Raw genomic sequence first — 24,218 nt, forward strand, 5'->3', positions numbered from 1 at the left:
TCATGATGCAGCAATCTTTAACTAAACATTAGCAAGTGGGATTTACCAATATATAAAAAGAATTATATACAATGACCACATGAGAGTTATCCCAGGGATGCAAAGCTGGTTGGATATTCATAAGTAATTAATGTAATCCATCATATTACAGGCTGAAGAGGAAAATTTACTTGTTCATATCAATTAATGAATAAAAAGTATTTAACCTACTTTAACACCCATTCATTATTTTTTTTAAATCTCAGAAATACAGGAGTAGATAATATCTTTCTTTACTTGATAAAGATCATCTACAAAACTCCTATGGCTAACATACTTCACTTTGAAAGACTGAATAGTTTCTACCTACAATCAGGAACAAGGCAAGAATGTCCACTGTCACCACTCTTATTCACAGTGTTGGAAGTTCTAGACAGTGCAACAGGCATGAAAAAGGAGATTAAAGGCATACAGATTGTGAAGTAAGAAATAAACAGTTCCCATTTGTAAGTGACATGATTGTCTATGTAGAAAATCACAAGGAATCTACAGAAAAACTTCTAGAATATGTGATTTCAGCAAATTAACAGAATACAGGACAAACAAACCAGTTTCAATTATATTTCTACATACTCACAATGAACAGGTGATACCAAAAATATTGTTATTTTTATTATTATTATTATTTTGAGATGGAGTCTCACTCTGTCACCCAGGCTGGAGTGCAGTGCCATGATCTCGGCTCACTGCAAGCTCCACCTCCCGGGTTCATGCCATCCTCCTGCCTCAGCCTTCCCAGTAGCTGGGACTACAGGCACCCGCCATCACGCTCAGCTAATTTTTTGTATTTTTAGTAGAGACGGGGTTTCACCGTGTTAGCCAGGAAGGTCTCCATCTCCTGACCTCGTGATCAGCCCGCCTCGGCCTCCAAAAGTGCTAGGATTACAGGCATTAGCCACTGTGCCTGGCCCAAAAATATAAATATATTATTTCCAATTACTCAAATACATGAAACACTTATGTGTAAATCTAACAAAACATGTAAGACTTGCAAGATTTGTTGATTATAGGTAGGATTATTCTAAAATTTACATGGAAAGGCAAAGGAACTAGAATATCTAAAATATTCTTTTTTCGTGTTATTATATTTTATTGCAGTGCGTGTAGTGTATACTAACTTAAAGGGAAAAAATATAAACAAAATGAAAGACATGGAGGAAATGGCATCTTGCTTTAATCTTCAACTTGAAGTTACCCTTAACAATTCATTTACACCATTATGCCAAATTGTAGTCATCCCTGCAGATCCATCTCTAGAGGAAAATCTAACTTGAATCATATGGTTCATATTTTGACTAGTTCATAGCATATCAATTAGCAACTTATGACTTGAAAATACTTTTTCTCAGTTGCATTTGACTACCTAAAATTCTACCGAGCATGCTGTTTAGCATGTCTTACTCCTCTGAAATCATCATCTACTTTCTAAAAATCGGAAAATTAGTTTGCTTGTGATTTGAAATTCAAAAAAGTTTGTAGAAAACACAAAAAGAATAAACTATGTAAAGTCTTATCCTTTCTTCTCTCTAAAACAGCTACTTCTACAAAAAGAAGAGTAAGTGGATACTTTCTAACAACTCAAAAACAAGAAAACCAAAATCAGAGGGTGCATGAATATATGTGCACAGGTATGTACAGACTTAATCTCTATATTCCCCAAAACAGGCTTAAACAGGTAATCCCAGCATTCTAAATTCAGAAAGCAAAAATCAACAGTTTTGTTTCTAAATCAGCGGTATTACTAGCTGAAGTGTTTAGTAGAATACTGCACCTATAAATCAGCAGTACTTTGATTATATACCATTTAATAAATCAAAATAATAAGCACATTCTTCTAACAGCAAAGAATTCTCCCACTTTTTATTTATTTTGACATATTGATATTTCTGTAAACTTGCAAGTGGAAGATAAGCTGTTCAATGAAAGACTTCTTACGTATATGATATAGAGAAATTATTTTAGAAGTCTGTTCATATAACAGATTATTTTGGCACTAACAGAAATTGTACACAATCCATCAGTTGTATGGCTAGAAATGAAACCATCACGAAACCAAGACACACAGAGCTTTCCTGCACTTAGTTTCAGGAAAAAGTTCCCAAATAATTCTTTACTGTGTTAGAAGAATAAAGTACATTTGTCATAGTATACATTATCGTATTCCCTTATAGTAGGGATTAAAGTTTTTTTTTTTTTTTTTTGAGACGGAGTCTCGCTCTGTCGCCCAGGCTGGAGTGCAGTGGCCGGATCTCAGCTCGCTGCAAGCTCCGCCTCCCAGGCTCACGCCATTCTCCTGCCTCAGCCTCCCTAGTAGCTGGGACTACAGGCACCTGCCACCTCGCCCGGCTAGTTTTTTGTAGTTTTTAGTAGAGACGGGGTTTCACCGTGTTAGCCAGGATGGTCTTGATCTCCTGACCTCGTGATCCGCCCATCTCGGCCTCCCAAAGTGCTGGGATTACAGGCTTGAGCCACCGTGCCCGGCCTAAAGTTTTTAAATTAAATAATGTTCCCAGGTTTACTTCTGTCTGTACCTTCAGGAATAATCATATCACTGGTTATATATAATTCTCTCCTCATGCAAAAAAAAAAAAAAACTGATAAAACAAAAACCCTCAGTTAGTTGTTTTCTTAAGTCTAATTAAGCCAAGCAAACTAATAATAGCAATTTAATTAGCAAGCTGTAAATCAGAGAGGTATAGAAATCTAGCGGTTAAACTGTATTTCCTGCCTATGGGGTACTGCTGCTACTCAACCTATTTTCTTCATGTATTAGAAGAATTAATAAACATTGATGGTCAAAATAAGAATTTCAATATTGCTGCAAATGACATGAGAGAAAGACTTCCTAATGTGTGATAATCCGATTGATCCTTTAAAAGGTAAAGGATTGTGTGTATATGTGTGGAAAGGAGTAGGAAATAAAAGCAGGAGGTTAAGACAGGTATTTAAAGGGAATGCCGAGATAGCTACATTACAATATTTATTTTTTTAAAAACTGAAGTCTGCCTAGTGTACCAAAAACATTTAAAAAAAAAAAAAAAAAAAAGAGCAGACATCAGTGCAAGTTTAACCTGATAATTTGTGAGAAAAGAAAGCTAGTTTTGTCGAGAAAAAGTCCAGTCCTTTCCTTGTAAACACAAAGAAACGCAACAAGAATTTTAAAGGTAGTAGGCCAGAAAATGCAACAGTAACTCTTACAATCCTTTTCAATTAAACAGACAAATCAAGTTGAAGACAAGTGTTAAAATACTATTCAGCCTGAAGATTTATCAACCTATATATCCTGTTGTTCAATTGGCTTTTGATTTAAAAAAAAAATCAACAAACTTTATAAGAGCTACCACCACATTTAGAATGATGAAATGAATTAGTTCCCCCCCAAAGATATTGTTGAACCTCTAAAGCATAAAAAGCTATATAATATACAAGTTAACCAATGTTTTTACAAAAGCAATACAGTTTCGGACTGACGGTATTACACTGTATTTGTGGTAAAGTACTAGGCACAAGTATGTGTATATATATATACACACACACATATATACACACATATCAGGCATTTTCATTTCAGTCTAATCAGTCTCTAAGGTTATCATTTAATTACTGGCAATATATAATAACTGGTATGCATTTTGATACTTAAGTCATGATTTGTGGAGAACAAGAAGCAATGTATTATAGCAACTGGGTTCATATCTAACAAACAATTGCAGTGTTGAACAAATCTCTTCTGTGAACTTCGTGATTTGTTTTGCTGTTGGTCACTTACAGTAGATCCTTGATTTGATTCTTCCGTATTCATGCTTTCTCCACCTGCAGACTCTAACATTTCTTCATCTCCATCATCATCATATAGGTCTTTTGAAATTGTCCAGCTAGTTTGATATTGAGTCCTTCATTGTAGTGGCGCTTCCTTTTCATTCAAATTGTCGCTTTTCCTCTCGTTCTTCAGATGAGAGGTCACTATCCTCCTCTCCACTGCCTTGTTGTTCCTGAACCTGATACTTTGGCTCCAAGTCTTCAGCAGCAGCCAATTTTTTAGCCAAGATATCTGGTGCCATGGCTTCGTGGTTTCTGTATCACTACATGCACCTTCATCATCACCCATCATACTATGGTAAGGAGGGCTTGGTTCATCTATTTTCATTAAACCATCGTCTTTGTCTGCTGGATGATATGTCGCTAGGATGTTCATTTCATCCCACTTCTGGGATTTTTTGCTTAGCTCCTCGTGGACACTCCCGCGGGGCGGTTCGGCCGACGCCACCATAGAGGGGGTCGTAGAGGTCTTGTCCTTCAGGATCCATCCCCTTGACCGGCCGTTGCGAGGCCGTCGAGGCCGCCATTGCCGGGCGCTCCAGCTGTCGGCTCCGGGTCGCTGCTTGGCGTGGGGTCCGCGAAGAGAAGGGTCGGCTTTAGCAGAGACCAGCAGACAGACGCCGAGCCGGCTCAGGGCTAAAGCGGCTGCACCTGCTGCCTCGGAAATGGGTACGCGAGTGGTTGTCAGGACACAACGACCCCGACGCCAGGCCCAACGCAGAACGGGTGGAGGCTCCTCGCACACCCTTAGCCGCCGGTGCTTGACCCACGGCTCGCGGGGAAACGCGGGCCTAGAGCTCCAGGGCGGGAGCGACGCCGATGCCTAAAACATTCTTGAAAAAGAAGAATAAAGTGATTGAAAATCAGTCTGCCCTATTTCAAGTGTTGTTATATACCTACAGTAATCAAGACTGTGTGGTACTAGCAGAGGAATGGACACACAAATCAGCGGAACAAAATAGAGAACGCAGAAGAAGACCCACACAGTCTGCCCAAATGATTTTTGAAAGAGGTACAAAAAGAAGTCAATGGAAGAAAAATAGCCTTTTTAACAAATGGTGAATTGAACAATGGTGAAATGGAACAATTGGGCATCCACAGGCAAGACGATAAAATAAAGATGAACCTTGACCTAGGTCTCATGCCTTATGCAAAAGTTAATTCAAACTGGATTGGATTGCTTGAGTCCAGGAGTTCAAGACCAACCTGGGTAAGATAGCAAGACCCTGTCTATACACAAAAATGAAAAATTATGTTGGTGTGGTGGCTCCTGCCTGTAGTCCCAGCTACTTGGGATGCTGAGGCAGGAGGATTGCTTGAGCCCAGGAGTTCGAGGCTGTCATAAGCTGTGACAGCACCATTGTACTCCAGCCTGAGTGACTAAGCAAGACTCTGTCTCAAAAAAAAAAAAAAAAAAAAAAAATTGTCAGAGAAATGCAATACCTTAACCTTTACTAGATACAATTAATTAATTAAAATAAATAAAAGATTATGTAGTAAATGTAAAGCATAAAACTACTAAAAGTTTAGAAAAATAGGAGAAAATATTTGAGATATAGGTCTAGGCAAAGAATTCTTAGGCTTGACATCAAAAGCATGATCTATGAAAGGAAAAACTGATAAACTGAATTTCATCAAAATGTAAAAGTGTTGCTTTGTGAAGATCTGGTAAGTGGATGAAAAAATGAGCTACACAATAGGAGAAAATATTTGCAAACCATATATTGAACAAAGGACTAGTATCTAGAATATATAAAGAACTCTCAAAACTCAACAACAACAAAAACACACATTAAAAATCCAATTAGAAAACAGGCAAAAGACTTAAGGTGATATTTCACTAAGGAGGATATAAAAATGGCAAATTAGCACATGAAAAGTTGTTCAACATCATTAGCCATTAGGGAAATGCAATTTAAAACCACAATGAAATATCACTCCACATCTATCAGGATGACTAAAATAAAAGTAGTGACAATGGGTCAGGCGCAGTGGCACACACCTGTAATCCCAGCACTTTAGGAGGCCAAGGTGAGTGGATCACCTGAGTTCAGGAGTTGGAGACCAGCCTGGCCAACATGAAGAAACCCTGTCTCTACTAAAAATACAAAAGTAGCTGGGCATGGTGGCACATGCCTCTAATCTCAGCTACTCGGGAGGCTGAGGCACGAGAATCACTTGAACCCGGGAGATGGAGGTTGCGGTGAGCAGAGATCATGCCATTGTACTCTAGCCTAGGCAACAAGAGTGAAACTCCATCTCAAAAAAAAAAAAAAAAAGGCGACAATGCTAAATGCTGGCAAGGAAGAGGAGATAGTGGATCACTCATAATTTCTGGTGGGAATATAAAATGGTACAACCACTCTGGAAGATGACTTGGCAGTTTCTTAAAAACAAAACAAAACCAATGACAACAACAACAAATCCAAAAACTAAGCATACTACTACCATCCTGCCCAGCAACTGCATTCCTGGGTATTTAGCCCCAAGAAATGAAAACTTGCACACACATATACACACGCACACACAATGCCTTCACACAAAACCTTGTATGCAAATGTTTGTCTAACTGCTTACTCATTGTAGCCAAAGATAACCCAGATATCCTTTAACAGGTAAATGGTTAAACCAACTATTGCACACTTATGCCATGAAATAATACTCAGCAATAAAAAAGAATGACTGATACACACAACAACCTGCATGAATCTCCGGAGAGTTATACTGAGTGAAAAATGCCAATCCCAAAAGGTTACATACTGCAGTGAGCTGTGATCATGTCACTTCACTCCAGCCTGAGCAAGAGAGTAAGACCCCATCTCTAAAAACAGATAAACAAACAAAAAAGATGGATTACAGAGTAAATGTAAAGTGTAAAACTATTAAAATTTTAGAAAAATAGGAGAAAATCTTTGAGATGTAGAGCCAGGCAAAGAATTCATAGGCTTGACATCAAACGCACAATCCAGGCTGGGCATGGTGGCTCACACCTGTAATCCCAGCACTTTGGGAGGCTGAGGCAGGCGGATCACTTGAGGTCAGGAGTTCGAGACCAGCCTGGCCAACATGGTGAAGCCCCGTCTCTACTAAAAATACAAAAATTAGCTGAGCAAGATGGCACATGCTTGTAATACCAGCTACTTGGAAGGCTGAGGCATGAAAAGCACTCGAACCTAGGAGGCGGAGGTTGCAGTGAGCTGAGATAGTGCCAGTGGACTCCAGCCTGGGTGACAGAGTGATACTCTGTCTCTAAATAAATAAATAAATAAATAAACTTTATTGAAAAGCAAAAAAAAAAAAGCACAATCCCTTTGTATAACATTTTGTATTAACAAGCTTGAAATCACAAAAGTACAGAAATAGAGAAAAAAATCATGGTTGCCAGTGGTTAAGGAAGTGATGGGGGTGGGAATGAGGTGAAGTGACCATAAAAGGGAAAGATAAGGGATACCTGGAGTGACAAAAATACTGTCTTGACTGTAATAATTGACATTGATACAAATGTCAATATCCTGATTCCAATACTGTACTGAAGTGTTATGTTACCATCAGGGAAACTGGATTAAAGGGTAAAAGGTTCTGTCTGTATTATTTCTTACAACTGTGTGTCACTCTCTATCTCAAAATAAAAAGTTAAATTTAAAAAACATGTATGAGGATGTGCATAGTTTTTCAAAACATATTCAAGAAGTTCATAAGTGGAAAGTTTGAGTGAATAAAAATTGTATCTGGAATTCTGGTTTGCAAATTAGCCTGGGAAATGTGGCCTGATTCGGTGTGACTCGGTTCTATACCATTGTTCTCAGCTCTGCTGTTGCTCACCGCTAATGTTGAAACCAGGTAGCTCTTGAGTTGCAGCGCAACCAAGATCCCATGATCCAATGTTGCTCTCACTCCCCTTGGCCTTTGAGAGAGAACAGGAAAGAAGATGGAGAAGGAGAATTTTCCCTTTGCCCCATTTTCCTCTTTTTGGGCTGAACTGTGTCCCCCTATAAATTCATAATGTTGAATAAACCCAGTACCTCAGAATGTGAATTTTTTTTGGAGTTAGACTCTTTAAAAAGATAATTAAGTTAAAAAGAGGTTGTGAAAGTAGGTCCTAATATAGCTAGTATCCATATAAGAAGAGATGAGGACATACATACACAGGGGACAGTCCACATGAAGATGCAGAGAAAAGACAGCCATCTGCCAGCCAAGGATAGAGACCTCAGAAGAAACCAACCCTGCTGACACCTTGATCTCACATTTCTAGCCCCCAGAGCCATGAGGCAATAAGTTTACGTTGTTTAAGCCATTCAGTCTGTGGTATTTCTTATGGTAGCCCTAGCAAACTAATACATCCTCCTATATTTGGACATAGGCCTGTCCTTCTTGATTAAAGGAACATAAAAATAAGACTGTTGTCAAAGTTTTAACAAGACTTTATGAAGGCTTGGGAAAAATTGGAAAAAAAAAAAAGACAACAGAAAATTCTTCCATTCTGATCACAGATATTATAGATGTAAGAGATCACAGGCTCCAGCCCATCTAAGGGTTCTCCAACTAGAAACAGACCTGGTGTGGCTGATGCTACTAATACCTGCCATGTTCCTTGGGCCTTACCACTGTAGTGCACACTGGCTGGACATTTGCATCATTCCTGAAGGCTTCCTCAAGGCCAAGAAGGGCCACTCTGCCCAACTCACAGCAGACTAGAAGGGTTGAAGACTTCACATGTCAGGCAGCAGCCTTCAGCCAATGGGAATTGATGTACAATTGCCCAACTCCCTGTTTACATGGCTGGGTTAACTCTAAAGCATGTGCTTTCCCAGAATTTCCCCAGGGGATTAAGTTCCAGTCATTCATCCTTCGTTGGCTGTTTTCCCTTCCCAATCTATCTTTCACTCAGCTGATACTGAAGTTTCATGCACCTCCAAAATAAATTACTTTCACTCATGTCCTTGTGTCAGGGACTGCTTCTGGAAGAAACCAAACTAAGGCACCCCAGGCTAGCTTCTAATTTGCTTCACAGCAGTAAAGGTCAACTTTTCTTTGCATTACCCAAGAGAAAACTTAGCCATGACCTCATCATGGTGCTTGGATCCCCAGAACCCTGTCTCTCATGAAACTCTGATTCCTTCCTTTCCTTGTCAACATCTTTCCTTACCCAGCCTGGATGACAGTCCATTCTATTGAGTACTTAGCAAAGAGAGTTTAGAAACTGTCAGAAATATTTTTACTTTGTTCAAATTTGTAATATTCCGTAGACCAGAAACAGCACACTCTTTGATCCCACCCTTGTATGCCCAAAATATCTGGGTTGGAGGAGGCACTGACCCTCTGTCACACAGTTTAACTAGATTACAGAATGCAAGACCCCCAAACCAGTTCCTGACACTCATTCCTCTCTTCAGCCTGTGGATTCTTATTACTTCCACAGCAAGAAAATTGGCTCTAAAATTATCCAGAGTTCTTCCCAAATCTATTATTTATGGAACAAGTGCTGACTTCAGATATCTAGTAATCTAAGGTTTTTCATCTTCAAAGACCTTTCTTTCATTTTGCCTCTACTGGGTTTTCTATTTTATTCATTTATTTTTTTGAGACAGGGTCTCACTCTGTCACCCAGGCTAGAGTACAGTGACCCAAACACGGCTCGCTGTATCCCCAACCTCCTGTGCCCAAGCGATCCTCCTGCCCCAGCCTCCTGAGTAGCTAAAACCACAAGCGAGCGCCACCATGCCCAGCTAATTTTTTTTTCTTTTTTTCTTAAGAGACTGAGTCTCATCATGTTGTCCAGGCTGGTCTTGAACTCCTGGGCTCAAGCAGTCTTCCTGCCTTAGCCTCCTAAATGGTTAAAGGCATGTGACCATCACACCTGGTTTACCACGGTTTTCAAATGTAAATTTTTAAATGAAAAATCTTAATCTTTTGGTCATTGCTGTTTTCCTGTGGTCTGTCTCCCACTGCATGAGGGGAAATGCGTTATCTGCCTTTATTGTAGAAAGACGCAGTTGTAGAAACCTTCAGTTGATGTCTCAGGATTTTTCCTGCCATACACTTGGAATGTGTAAAAGCACAGGAAATATCCTAGCATAACACAAACTACATACAGTTACCTTTGGGACCTAGAATGGAATGGGGAGGAGGGAAAAACAAAGGAGATCTTTTTACTCCATATCCTTCTGTATGGTTTGAACTTTTTTTTTTTTTTTTTTTTTTTGAGACGGAGTCTCTCTCTGTAGCCCAAGCTGGAGTGCAGTGGCGCGATCTAGGCTCACTGCAAGGCTCCGCCTCCCGGGTTCACGCCATTCTCCTGCCTCAGCCTCCCGAGTAGCTAGGACTACAGGCGCCCGCCACCACGCCTGGCTAATTTTTTTGTATTTTTAGTAGAGATAGGGTTTCACCATGTTAGCCAGGATGATCTCCGTCTCCTGACCTCGTGATCCGCCCGCCTTGGCCTCCCAAAGTGCTGGGATTACAGGCGTGAGCCACCGCGCCCAGCCGGTTTGAACCTTTTATGACAAGAGTGAATCCAGATATTCACTATGTAATTTTCTATGTAATTTCTAAGAAGAAACAGGACTTAAAAAGGAAGTGAATGAATTTCCACTAGGGGGTGGTAGAGAATCACAATCCATATCACAGTCTGAAACTGAAGGGCAAAAGGAAATAGTCAAATTCAGAATCACATGCTGCAGCCCATTCGTAGTTATCTTTATTAAGTAGTTCAGTGTGAAATCTAATTTCTTCATAAACGCCAAATAATACATAATATGCTCTTTTGAGCAACGCTTTTCAGATTATGTTCTCATACAGCCTTTTACAGCCCTTTACAGCTTTTCTGTAAACTGGCCTGAGATGTACCACTAGATGAAATTGAATGATAGGGGTCCATTGTGGTTGGAATAGATACACACAGTGATTGATTTAGGTAGATTAGAAGGTGGATGGGTAGATAGACATACACACACACATTCCTCTCTTTGAGTCCCCCTGGGTAAGCTGAGGGATGAGTACTCTGAAGGAAAAGCAGCCACGAGTGAGCTCCAACGTGCAGCTCCATAGTGCCTCCAACATGCAGGCACTATGCCTCTGCCCAGTTTCTTTACCCATGCCTTTTATTATATCCCATCCCCACCTGAACCCTATCTCTGACCTAGTCAATAGGTGTGAGACCCAGATATTCTCACCCGGGAGATGCTGTTTCTTTTTTTCCAGAGGCCAGAGGTGATTTCTAGTAACCACCTTTATCATTTTGCAGGGGCTTCTTAAAATGGGTGGCCAGACTCACCTCACTGTGCCTAGGTGCCAATATGGCCTCTCAGCTCTATTCCCCTTGCAATCCAAAATCTGCCAGAACTGGACAGCAGTTTGATCCTTGAATTAGATCCTGGTTCATGATGCTTGTGTCTCACCCTCCCACCAACTGTGCTTTATTTTTCTTTGATTCTAACTATTACAGAAAAGACAAGTCAGACTCCTTCATCGCTGGGCAAAGTTCCAAGTAAACTGCATTGGGAATCCTTGGCATTTTAACAATGGCTCACTGCTCCCCTTGTGACTAATGGGCAACACAGGCCTGTTTATGAATTCAAGTCTCTGTCCCTGGATCACGTAATTTTAATTGTTCTGTTACTTCATTTCGATCCTTGTCACCACAGCATTTTTCTCACTGTTCATTTTCAAATTTGGTGTCCAACCTATTCCTGTGTGCTTTCCTTAATCCCTAGACCAAGCACTCTCTGGCTTGCTCATTCTCCCACTTGGGCACCCTGGATCCCAGCCAGAGGTGGCCCTTACCACTTGGCTCCTTCCTCAGTGCCCTTGGACCTCTTTGGCTCGCAACTGCTTCTGCTGAAGGTCTTCCTTTTGGCACCATGATCTTCATGGCTGAGGCTGCTTCATTACTTCTGGAGGGAAATCTTGCTGCTTTCTGTAAACATTATTTTCTTATGGCATATTGATGTGGAACTGTGCCATTTCTTTTCCTACTTATTCTGAATGAATTGAGCATTCCTGGACCAGATATTAGTGGAAGGTTCCTGTTGGATGCGGGTGGGATGATGAGGTGGTGAGAGAAGACATGGGCAATAGTAACCTCCCAGGTTTTACAACCAAAGGATCAATCTTTTATTACTACCACAGTGAACTTTATCTTAAAATATGCCGCATCCATGTTTCTTCCAACTTTGAGAATCTATTTCAGCAAGGATCCTACCACAGATAACAAAGGCAGATCCTTTGTTATCTGCCACCTTGGAACTTCCAAAACAACGTCTGCTCCCCCAACATGTGGGCCTTCTTCTGCCTCCCCCAGCGTCTGGGCCTCACTGCGGCTCAGGCCAACTGCCAGCAGCTCCAACCTAGGCTGGCTTCTAAGAGAGAGAATATTTTCAGGCCCTTTCCGAGATCCCGCACAACTAGTTTCCTCCACACTTTCATCTGTTGCCACAGCAACATTTTGGCTTCCTATGCCCAGTTCTGCTGCTCTCCGTTGCTTTAAGCACAAATGGCATGCAATTTGGGATGTAACCATACTTTCTGTTTCCTAGTTTCACTAAAAATGAAGTTCTTGTGTGGTTTTCTTTTTCATTCTCTTTGCTGTACTATACAGAGAAATGAATTCTGAATTCCCTCCATATTCGTAGCAAAAACACAACTCCCTTGAATTGCAATTTTGACTTCCTTTTCAACCCAAAAATTAGTGAGATGTTTTTAAGTTTCCAAGTGGAGGCTTTCTTGTTAGTATTCTTTTGGTGAGGTTTTGTTTTGTTTTGTTTTATTTTCATTTTGTTTTGTTTTTCTATGTATGTATTTTATACTGGTGAGAGAATATAGCCCGTGTAGTTTCTAATTTCTATTTAATTTTACTTTGTGGTTTAATGCATTATGTTTAGAAAAATATGTATTCACTATTTGTTGAGTACATAATTTTATAAATATCTGACAACTTAAGATCATTATTTGCTTTAGTAAAATATCTTACATTCATATTATTTTAAAATTTGATATGACAGTTTAGTTTAAAAGTATGCTAAAAGCTCTTAAATGTGTCAATTTATCCTTCCTAACAAACCACATTTTTTTCCCTAAATTTCAAAGACTTGTTTAGGATACAAAGGCTTATAACTTATGGGCAGTTGGTGAATTGTACCTTTTAGCATAATGAAGTATCCTTGACACTGAAAAATTTTTTCATAATTTATTCTACTTTGTTCAATATTAGTATTTGCAATGGTTTGAATGTGTCCCCAAAAAAGCATATGGTGGAAATGTAATATTCAAAGCAACAGTGCTGGTAGTTGAGGCTTAATGATGACAGGTGTTTAGGTCACAACGACTCCATCCTCATAAATGAATCAGTGCCAATACAAAAAGGCTAAAAGCCTGTGAATTCAACCTGTTGCACTTGGGCATTCTCTCTTTCTCTCTCTCCAATCTCTCTTTTTATCCCTTTTGCCTCCCACCATAGTATGAGGCAGCCAGAAGATTTTTGCAAGATGCAGCCCTCTCATCCTTGGACTTGCTAGCTTCTAGGACTGTAATAAATCAATCTCTGTTCTTTATAAATTATCCAGTTGGATATTCTGTTATAGCAGCACAAAATGGAGTATTTCTATCCATAATTAATTTTTATTAGCATTTGCCTGAGTTTATCATTGTCCATTGGTTTATTTTAATCACTCGGTGTCATTTTATTTTAGGTGCTTTTTGTTGTTTTTGTTTTGAGACAGGGTCTCACTCTGCCACTCAGGCTGGAGTGCAGTGGTGCGACTATGGCTTACTGCAACCTCAATCTTCCAGGCTCAAGCAATCCTTGCACCTGTTTCCTGAGTAGCTAGGACTACATGCATGCACAACCATGCCCGGCTAATTTTTTTATTTTTGTAGAGATAGGGTCTCTCTCTATATTACCCAGGCTGATCTCAAACTCCTGGGCTCAAGTGATCCTCCCTCCTTGGCCTCCCAAAGTGCTGGGACTACAGGTATAAGCCATTGCCACCAGCACTTTTTGAATAGCAAATACACACACACACACACACACACACACACACACACACCATCTTCACTGAGAAGCAGAAAAATTTAATTTAAAATTTGATAGATACACACACACACACACACACACCATCTTTACTGAGCAGAAAACTTTAGATTTAATGCAGTGATATAAATGGGCATTACAAATGCATATATATCTGGATTACTTCTGCCATCATATATTTATATTTTTGTATTTACCATGCTTTTTCATTTTTCAGTCTTCTGTCTCAATAAATTTCATCAAATTGCCTTTGTTACTTCTGTCCCTGTGCAAATGATTTTTTGCACATCTTTTTCCTTATTTCTTATGATCCAGCTTTTGAAATATTTTTCTACAAATAAGTAACGCATATGATGCATATCTACGAGAATTTTAAACATTCATTTTTTCCCACCAGTCACATGAAGGAATGGAACACTACCCTTAATATTAAAGTTTCCTGTGTTTGTCTTCCCTTAGAATCTCCCTTCCTCTCTGCAAAATGCAACTATTATTCCAAATTTGGAGTTGATCATTATCTTGCTTTCCATCATAGTAAATATTGTCTTTGTTTCTGACAACAAATTAACATCATAATTAATATCACAATGTATTTTTCTGTTACTTGTTTTCTTCATTCAACAATATGATTTTAAGAATTATGCAAGTTTATTACTGTATCTGTATTCCACTGATCTTGATGTTGCATAGAATTCCACATTATTATTATACCAAAATTTGTGCATCAGTTTACCTGCAAATGGACACTGGGTTGTTTACAGCTTTTTGCAATTACAAAGAATGCTCTCGTGACTTTTCCTGCACATTGCTCTTGGTGCCTTATTCAATAATTTCCCTAAGGTGCATATATACTTAAGGGTAGAGCTGCTGTGCTTTAGGATATACTCAGCTTCGACTTTACAAAATGCCAATTTTTTTTCCAAGCAGATTATTTCAGTTGGAAGTCCACCATCAGAATATGAGTTCCCCTCACCCTACAACCTCATCGATTTTTGATAATGTTAGACTTTTCAATGTTTGTCTATTTAGTGATTTTAAAATGTTATTTCAAGGACTGTTCTAATTCACAATTCTCTGATAACTATTGTGAGTGAGCTTAACTTTTGTATATTTATTGGTCATTTATATATCCCTTTTTGTGAACTGCCCTTTCACATCTTGTGATCATTTTCTTCTGGGGCTATTCTTAGATGTTCTGGATATTGATCCTATGTAAATTATGTGTGATACAAGTTTAGTTTGTGGCTTTTTTTTCTTTAGAGTATATTTTGATAAAAGTTTCTAATTTTAATGTGGTCAAATTTATTCATCTTTTCTTATACATTTTTGTTTTCAAAATGTGTCTTTTTAATAAATATTTTTCTACCTTGAAGTCATACAAATATTTCTTTCACATTTTCATTTAAAAGTTTTACAGTTTTGCCTTCAATATGTTGGTCCTTAGTTCATCTGGAATTTATTATGATGTATATATATCCATTAATCCAGTGTCATAAATTCAAACTTACTGAATTATACATCCCTTACCCACTGGTCTTTAATGACCATTCTTCATATACAAGGGGTCCTGACGCTCTTTCCATTCTATTCTATTGGCCCAGTCGTCTACTTCCCCTCTCACCAATAACAGCACATGGTCTTAAATCCAGTGGTGTATATATCTTCTCATGTAGTCAGAAAATTCCCCCACTTCCTCTTTATTTTCAATGGTATTTTGGCTGTTCTTGAACTTGTGTTCCTTCATTTCATTTTAATATCATTGTGCCCAATTCTATAAAACATTTCGTTGAAATTTTTCTAGAAACGGCATGAAACCATAGATCACATTGGGGAAAACTGGCATTTTTATGATATTGATGCTTTCTAACCATGAATATATCTCTCCATCTGTGCAGTACTTCTTCAACTTCTTTTAATGATTTTAATTTTCCCCACTAAGATCTTGCATGCCTTTCCTTTTTGAGAATTTATTCCTGATTACAGTGGACCCTTCAACAATGCGAGTGCTAGCAGTGCTGACCACCTGTGCAGTCAAAAATCTGCACATAATTTTTGACTCCTCCAAAACTTTACTAATAGCCTACTGTTGATCAGAACTCTTACCAATAACATAAAGTTATTTAACATATATTTTATATTTGTATGTGTTATACACTATACTCTTACAATAAAGTAAGCCAGAGAAAAGAAAATGTTGGCCAGGTGCGGTGGCCCATAGTTGTAATTCCAGCACTTTGGGAGGCTGAGGTGGGAGAACTGCTTGAGACAAAGAGTTCGAGACCAGCCTCAGCAACATAGCGAGACCCCATCTCTAAAAAAATTAAAAATTTAACCAGGTAGGGTGGCATGCACCTGTAGTCCCAGCTACTTGGGAGGCTGAGGTGGAGAATCGCTTGAGCCCAGGAGGTTGAAGTTAGTGAGCCATGATCACACCACTGCACTCCAGCCTGGGCAACAGAGCAAGACTTTGTCTCAGAAAAGTAAAGAAAATGTTATTTAAAAATCATAAAGAAGAGAAAATATATTTACTATTCATTAAGTGGAAGTGGAGCATCATAAAGGTCTTCATCCTCATGTCTTCATGGTGAATATGCTGAGGAGGAGGAAGGGGAGGAGGGGAGTTGGTCTTGCTGTCTCAAGGGTGGCAGAGGCAGAAGAAAATCATATATAAGTGGACCTGCACAGTTCAAGCCCATGTTGTTCAAAGGTCAACTGTACTGTAAGTTTGTTATACTTTATTAACCAGTTAATCACATTTCCACTTTTTATAGAAAATGCAGTATTTTATATATTTAGCCAACTGTACCAAACTCTTCTTATGTTTTAGATTATTTTTCTCTGTAGACAATTGTATCATCTATGAATAATGAAAGTTTGCTTTATTTCACTCCTATCCTTTCAACTTTTTTTTTTTTTTTTTTTTTTTTTTTTTTGAGACGGAGTCTCGCTCTGTCACCCAAGCTGGAGTGCAGTGGCCGGATCTCAGCTCACTGCAAGCTCCGCCTCCTGGGTTTACGCCATTCTCCTGCCTCAGCCTCCCGAGTAGCTAGGACTACAGGCGCCCGCCACCTCGCCCAGCTAGTTTTTTATATTTTTTTTAGTAGAGATGGGGTTTCACCGTGTTAGCCAGGATGGTCTCGATCTCCTGACCTTGTGATCCGCCCGCCTCGGCCTCCCAAAGTGCTGGGATTACAGGCTTGAGCCACCGCGCCCGGCCCTCAACTTTTTTTTTGATCTGTTGTTAAAAGCCCCCCATCCCATTCCTAAGTAATAAGTAATCTCAATATTATATTCCATCTCATATAATAAAATTTGACTTCCTAAAAGGGCTTGCTTCTTTTTAATTCAATGTCAGTGCTGGAATTTCAGTTCTTAGCCTTGAAACCCTGGTGAAAAAATTCTCAGCAAGAAGGAAAAAAATGTTATCGCCTGCTCCTGAAGCTGGGGAGAACAATAAATGAAAACTGTTGTCATAAATGGTTGTTTCTAACAATTTTTCAAACCCCTAGACTTCAAATATTTTGGACAGGACCTGACAAAATGACCCTTAAACTGTAAAACATCTGTACTTTTGACCACTCATCTTTCTTAATAATTTAGTTCTCTGGTGATAATATTTGAGTTTAAAATCTCAAGCTGCAAAAGATAACGTGATTTGTGAATTTTCTATCAAATCAGAAAAGAATCACTGGCATTGCTCTCTTCCCACACATGCACAGGATAAAATAGCTCTACTGGACATTTTATTAATCAAAGAGCCTGAGAGACGGCTGAATGGCTGAACCAAGCAGAGAGAGTGGGGGGAGGGTAATTCCTTGCTGGGCCTTAGAAGGAGCCCACGAGATGGGGGGAAAAAAAAAAAAAACAAATAAGATGAACCTCTATTTAGGCCCCAGTGAGAGCCTGCTTGACTCTGATCTTTCTTTAGCTGGCTCAACATTTTGTTCTTAATTATTTTTACTCAAAATCAAGAACTATTAGAAAATAAGAACAATTATGGAGCTTTGTTGTTGATTTCCACCTCTCTACATACATACATGAAATATATATCTCCTCCCGGTACACATGCACACACGCAGAAACATATTTAACTGAAACAAAGTTTTCATGAAACTATAGTTACTCTCATTACCTGTGATGCAGGCAAGTATTTTCAATTCTATTTTGTTCTATTTCATTCTACCTGGAAAAAAAAAAGTCTTTTGATCTCAACATAAATGGGTTCTGACCTGCAGTTTCAAGCCAATACGTTACATTAAGAGTAAATGTAGGGTTTCTCCCAGTTTTATCTGGCAGTGCCAAAGCCAGGATCAGAGTAACCGATGGAGCATCATCTGGTCGGTCCACGTCTGAGGAGGAGGTCTGGGAAAAGATCCAACGTATAAGACGGGCGAGAAGGCTCAGGCCTGTAATCCCAGCACTTTAGGAGACAGAGGCGGGAGGCTAACTTGAGGTCAACAGTTTGAGACAAGCCTGACAAACATGGTGAAACCCCGTCTCTACTAAAAATACAGAAATTATCCAGGTGTGGTGGTGCGCACCTGTGGATCCAGCTCCTCGGGAGGCCAAGGCACGAAAACCGCTTGAACCCGGGAGGCGGAGGTTGCAGTGAGCCGAGATCGCACCACTGCACTCCAGCCTGGGCCACAGAGGGAGACCCTGTCTCAAATAAAAAATAGTAATAATAAAAAAATGTATCCCTAGTCTGGCTTTCAGGGTCTTAGATGAGGTTCGGAAGTGGACTTACGAGCCTTAGGAGCGCAGTCAGTGCTGTGGATTCCCACATCCATGGGACCTGCGGTTTCGGGTTATTCTGTTCAGGGACAGATGATGTCCCTCATTTCTACCTACCAATGGACTGGTCAAGATTCTCATTTATCAAGTCAGTTGGAGTGGACTTAAGTAAGTTCTCAGCCAAGGCTGTGGGGTCTGGAGGACCAGATATCCCGACCAAAAGCCCTTCCCTCCCACTTCTTTCACACGCCTGCCGCAGAGGTGCACGGGTGGGAGTGGGGAACTGAGGCAAGAACCAGAGGGGGCGGGACCGAGAGAAGACAAACTACCCTAGAGGAAAAGCCCGAGCTGTTACCCCTCCCCACTTTTTCCGCCTTCCCTTTTCCCTCTCTTTCCTTTCTTGCCCCTCTCCAGCTTTTCTGGTCCAACCCTCTTCTGCGCCTAACACTGGCACCTCCTTTTCTTCCGGCTGATGAATAATTGTTGGCATAGCAGCCTCCCTGGGGCACTGAGGGGCGGGAAGGTTAGAAGGAGCCAGGGCTAGAGTCCTGGAAGGTGGCAGTCAGTTCGCAGGGCCACAGCAGTCCTTCTGGGACTCTCTCTTCCGGGTGTTTCTCCAGCGCAACGCGGGAGAAGACGGAGCCTGGGGGCTTTGACTGGCGGAGCGGAAGCGCAGTATCGGGACCACGGCCCTGGGACCAGGAACAACGCAGACTCTCCAGAGCCAATTCCTACTTCAGCCAGCGCAAGGGCGCGAGGACCTGGCGCCGAACATCTCAGGCCGCCGCGGGGACCCCCTTAAGGGACTCGGGAAGCGTTTGCCTACCCTAGAAGAGGCGGAGAATAATCCCGCAGGGAGTTAAGCAGGCTCGGCCTGCGGCGTTCGTCCCGCCTCCACGGCGCCGAGCCCTGATTGACGTTCAGCCAGGCCAATCATAGCCTCAGCGTCTGAGGCGCGCGGAACTGGAGCGCCCTAGCACGTCCGCGGTTCCCAAGGATGCAAACTCTCTGGCGCGGCAGCCCGGGGGGCAGTACGCCTGAAGGCGTCCTCGCCGTCCGCGCCTTCCGCCGCCGGCCCTGAAAGGTCTGCACCTGAGCCTGGATACTTGGACAGAGGCAGACACTGCGGCTCAAAACCCAAGGGGGGGTGCCTACTGTACAGAGTCCGGGAACGCCTGCCTGGAAGAAGAGTTTCGGCGGCTCCCCGAACACTTGGAGAAAGCGCTTGGATGCAGTTGCTGGGTGAGATTTGGGACGGTGATTGGGTTTTCCAGAAGGCGCTTGGGTGGGGTGGTGAAGGAGGGATACAGACCTCTAGATTCCTCTCTCGTTGGGGTGAGGTGGGGGACAGTAGTGAGAGTAGTTCTCATCCCTGACCCTCCTCCGGGCCGGCCCATGGAGGAGAGAGAAGGGGAGGGAGAAGGGTCTGCCCAGGCCTTCAGACACTTTACTTTGTGGGAGATGTATGTATTCTGAGTGTCCCTGCTCTGGAGGGATTGTTAAAGAATCCAGGTTCTTGGGGAGGGTCTTAGAAGAACACTCCAGGTGATATTCTTATTCTTCCTATTTTCACCGTGTTTTTTTGGGTGCAACTTGTTCCCTTTAACCCGAGGTGGCCTTGGTGTCCGGCAGCTGTTTTCTCTGCCAGGCACCACCCTCTGGGCCTCACATCTTCATCCCTCAAGTCCGCTGCCTCTGAGCTGCTACTTACATCTGGTCTGTTTCTACCTCTGCTGGACCAGAAGTTTGCATTAACGCCCCCACCCCATCCTGCCAGACCAGCGCTTCCAACCAAGCGCGCTCTCCTCTGAACCTAGAACCTGCTTGGAAATCTGAGTATTTCCTCTATGCCCAGGTGAAGATTGATGTCTGGGTTTCACATCTCCCGATTCTGTTGTGTACTATGTCGTTTCTCAGCTTGGTTATATGTGCCTCCATTGAGTGGACCATATCTCCAGAATTTCTCCTAACCCTCCCTGTATACTCCCCGGCAATCCTCTTTCTTTTTTCTCTCCAAATCCTCCTCCCCCCACCAGAAATGACTTTACCCCTGTGCCACTTCTTCTGGCATGGAGCACTAGGGAGCCATACCACACCCAGTGCCAGAGGTGGAAGAGAAATGAGGTTTGAAATGAAATGTGGGGAACAAGAAGCTAATCTGTGGGAAATTCTTCCACTCCTCAGACGTGTAAAGATGTGTTGGAGAGTCTCATAAATATATATTCAGTAATGCAGCATATGCTATGATGACTATGTATTCATTTTTTATGGGAATCAACAATTCAGAATGATCAAAAATCCCTGTGTGTAGAAGACATGAATCTATAGGAATATCACACATAGTGAGCACAACTGTGAGTGAAATCCCATGTTTCACGTTTCCCAGCAGTCCCAAAGGGAGCCTCCAAATGTGTACAAGATTCAGACTCCATGTAACCTGCATCTGTCTATGCACTAGCTATGTGAGCTGTTACCTCAGTCTTGATGAGGTTACTCTGGAAGTCTGGGATCTTGATTTTTGCCTGTCGCTGATCACCTGGCTACAGGAAAGGAAGTAGGTGGCTATTGGCTGATCCCTTCTGGAGTGAGGCAGACATACCTATGCCATATGCAACATGAAAGGTTGCCTGAGCCCCTCAGCCTGAGGTAGAGTAAGGAGGGAGAGGTGGAGAGGGACTTTCTTCTCGGACCAGGGAAATCAGAAGCCATCAGATGCCTTCAGTAGAGAATCCAGCATAAAAAGGATCATAAGTCGTCTCCTCTCCGCTTCGCTATAGTCATCATGCACATGATTGCTAGCCTACCTTTCCTTGGTACTCTGGTTAGTAGAGTGAAGTTGAGATAATATAGGTGAAAAAACTGAGCAGAAAGGGAGTGAGGATACAGGGCCTCTACAGTTTGCCTCATGGGTTTCCCACTCTAAATAGATGAGGTACACAACATTCTGGCAGTGTCACACTAGGACCAGAGTTGGTAGCTCACAGATGTAGGATAGAGGATGGAAGGAGTATGCCTCTCAGGCAGGCAAGTTTAGCCTAGTAGACAGAGGATGTGGCTTAAAAGTTAACTGCCTACGAGACCAGAGGATGTGGCTTAAAAGTTAACTGCCTACGAAACCAGTGCATACAAATGAGTCCCTGCTGCTGTTTGGGTCAGAGGAGACAAGACAGAAGGCTGATGAAAACTCACTAACTGGTGGTCAGTCTGAGAAGCAGTCAAGATGGAGAACTGAAAAATTAACAGCACAAGTTTTTCAGGAGTCTCAGTGCCCAATGTGAGGTCTACCAGGGATGCCCAGCCCCTATGGTCTGATCCCCAGGAGCCTGGTCTGGATGTGAATGCCCTCTGCTTATTCATAGAGACGTGGGAAGCTGAGCCAGGAACCTGGATAGTGACCAGAAACTCACCCAGACACCTGAGAAATGCTTCCCTTATCTCCAAGAGATCCCTGTGTGTAGAACACGTGAATCTATTGGAATATCACACACAGTGAGCAAAGTCTTCTTACACTTACTAAACTCTCTCCGTAGATTTACTAAATTTTTCATCAGTGATTTAATGGAGGGAAATCAGGTCCTAGACTCGATTAAAAAAAAAAAAAACTCTTTAGGTGAGCGTGTATGCATGTGTAAATTGTAATATACAGTGGTATGATTGGATAGTCAAAGGAATATCTAACCCAAGTGTACCTAAGGAGTAAATTTGGAGTCAGAGGAAGTTGGTCCTCTTGTAGAGAAGTAACTGCTGCAAGAAAGATTTCTTGGAATGTAATTATCTAATGTGAGGCATTTATGCCTCTTTTCCTCCATGTTTCTAGTTTCTGCCTTGGGTTTGGCATTTATTTATCCTGCTTCAAGTATAAGACTAATGGTTTATTCGAGGGCCCACAACTTCCACTTCTGCCCTGGCTTCACACAGATCATTTTCTCTTCTCAAGTCATTGTATTTTCACTGGTAGTAAAACAAGGTAATATCTTTATCTTCAAATAAATTAGGGGGAGGGGTTCAAATTATGAGGGAAAAGAAAAATTGGTTCTTCTGCTGTGGGGAAGAGTTGCTGAAAATTAAAGGACAGCCTACTGAGCTGAAGAGAGCTTTGGGGTTTGGTAATTTGGGGTGTGAGGTGGGTCTTCAAGAATGCCATGAGCTTCAAGACTACTGTGTCTCTCCCTTAGTATTTTCCTCCTCAGTTTGAGAGGACTTCCTGGTAAAGGACTGAAAGAAATGTCCACTCCATCATGTCTCTGCTGACACCTAGCTTCTCTTCTCCAGTTATAAGTCCATTTTCCTATTGGGATAACACAAGAAGGAGGAAGAATACCTCAGGTCTTCCCTTCACATCTCTCCTACAAGGATTGTGAAATGTCATATGCCTCTTCCCATAGACTTAGATAGACCTAAAATTGTCAACATGTGTCCAGATAGTTGCAAAGAAATATGATTTCCAACATATTCTGCATATTAACACTTTACAGTAAAACTGTTAATCTCTCATATGTTCAATTCAATCTAAATATCATAATGTTTTGACACCCATTATCATTAATTTTAAAAATATAGAAACCTCTTTCTTAATGGTTGGAAATTTTACATTGCTCTTTTTTTTCCCCCTTGGAATCCATATTTTTATTCTCCTCCTCCCTGCAGAATTTTTCTTTTTCTTTTTTTTTTTTTGAGTTCTCAACCCTGGTTGCATCCTAATATAATTTTTTTCTTTGTTCTTGGAAATCTTTTATTGAGCCACCTATTATGCTTCTTTGCAACAAAATATGTTCTTACACTGAATTTTTAATTTCTTGTTCCAAGTGTTTAAAAAGTTTATATGGGCTGGGTGCAGTGGCCCACACCTGTAATCCTAGCACTTTGTGAGGCGGAAGCAGGAGGATTACTTGAGCCCAGGAGTTCAAGACCAGCCTAGGCAACATAGGGAGACCTCATCTCTACAAAAAAAAAAAAAAAAAATTGCTGGACATGGTGGCTCCTGCCTGTAGTGTCAGCTACTTGGGAGGCTGAGGTAGGAGGATCACTTGAGCCCAGGAGGTCAAGGCTGCGGTGAGCCATGATCATGCCACTGCGTGCACTCTAGCCTGGATGACAGAGTGAGATGCTGTCTCAAAAAAAAAAGTTATATGGATTAAGATAGGATTACCAACTGTTAGAGATCAAAATAATGTCAATACAGATTGGATATGCTTTATTTGAAATGCTTGGGACCAAAAGTGTTTTGGATTTCAGATTATCTTGGGTTTTAAAATATTTGTATGTATATAATGAGATACCTTGGGGCTGGGATCCAAGTATAAACATGAAGTTCACTTATGTTTCTTATATACATTATGCACATGGCCTGAAGGTAATTTTATACAATATTAAAATAATTTTGTATGTGAAACAAAGTTGTGTTAAGTACAGTACTTACGTGTGGCATCATATTGGTGCTCAAAAAGTTTCAGATTTTGGAGCATTTCAGATTTTCTGATGAGGGATGCTCAATCTGTAATACACATTTTGGTAAATAAAAGTATAAGTTTGTAAAGGTAAAATTTAACTGGAAATGCATCTCTTAATGAGATGGATAGGGACTTTATTTTCCCAA

The 24,218-nt window shown here is 41.0% G+C and overlaps 1 protein-coding gene across 1 annotated transcript; it reads right to left on the minus strand.

Annotated features, from left to right (window-relative positions):
• Positions 1 to 3,600: 3,600 nt before the first annotated feature.
• On the minus strand, positions 3,601 to 18,678 carry LOC104666630. The gene is made up of 3 exons (XM_030929579.1): positions 18,636 to 18,678; positions 12,062 to 12,285; positions 3,601 to 4,681 (listed from the first exon to the last, which is right to left on the minus strand). Exons 1-3 carry the CDS (start codon positions 18,676 to 18,678, stop codon positions 3,935 to 3,937), a joined length of 1,014 nt encoding a protein of 337 aa, XP_030785439.1. The 3' UTR covers positions 3,601 to 3,934.
• Positions 18,679 to 24,218: the final 5,540 nt, after the last annotated feature.

This window comes from Rhinopithecus roxellana, chromosome 4 (assembly GCF_007565055.1).
Source record: "Rhinopithecus roxellana isolate Shanxi Qingling chromosome 4, ASM756505v1, whole genome shotgun sequence".
Classification (NCBI taxonomy): domain Eukaryota; kingdom Metazoa; phylum Chordata; class Mammalia; order Primates; family Cercopithecidae; genus Rhinopithecus; species Rhinopithecus roxellana.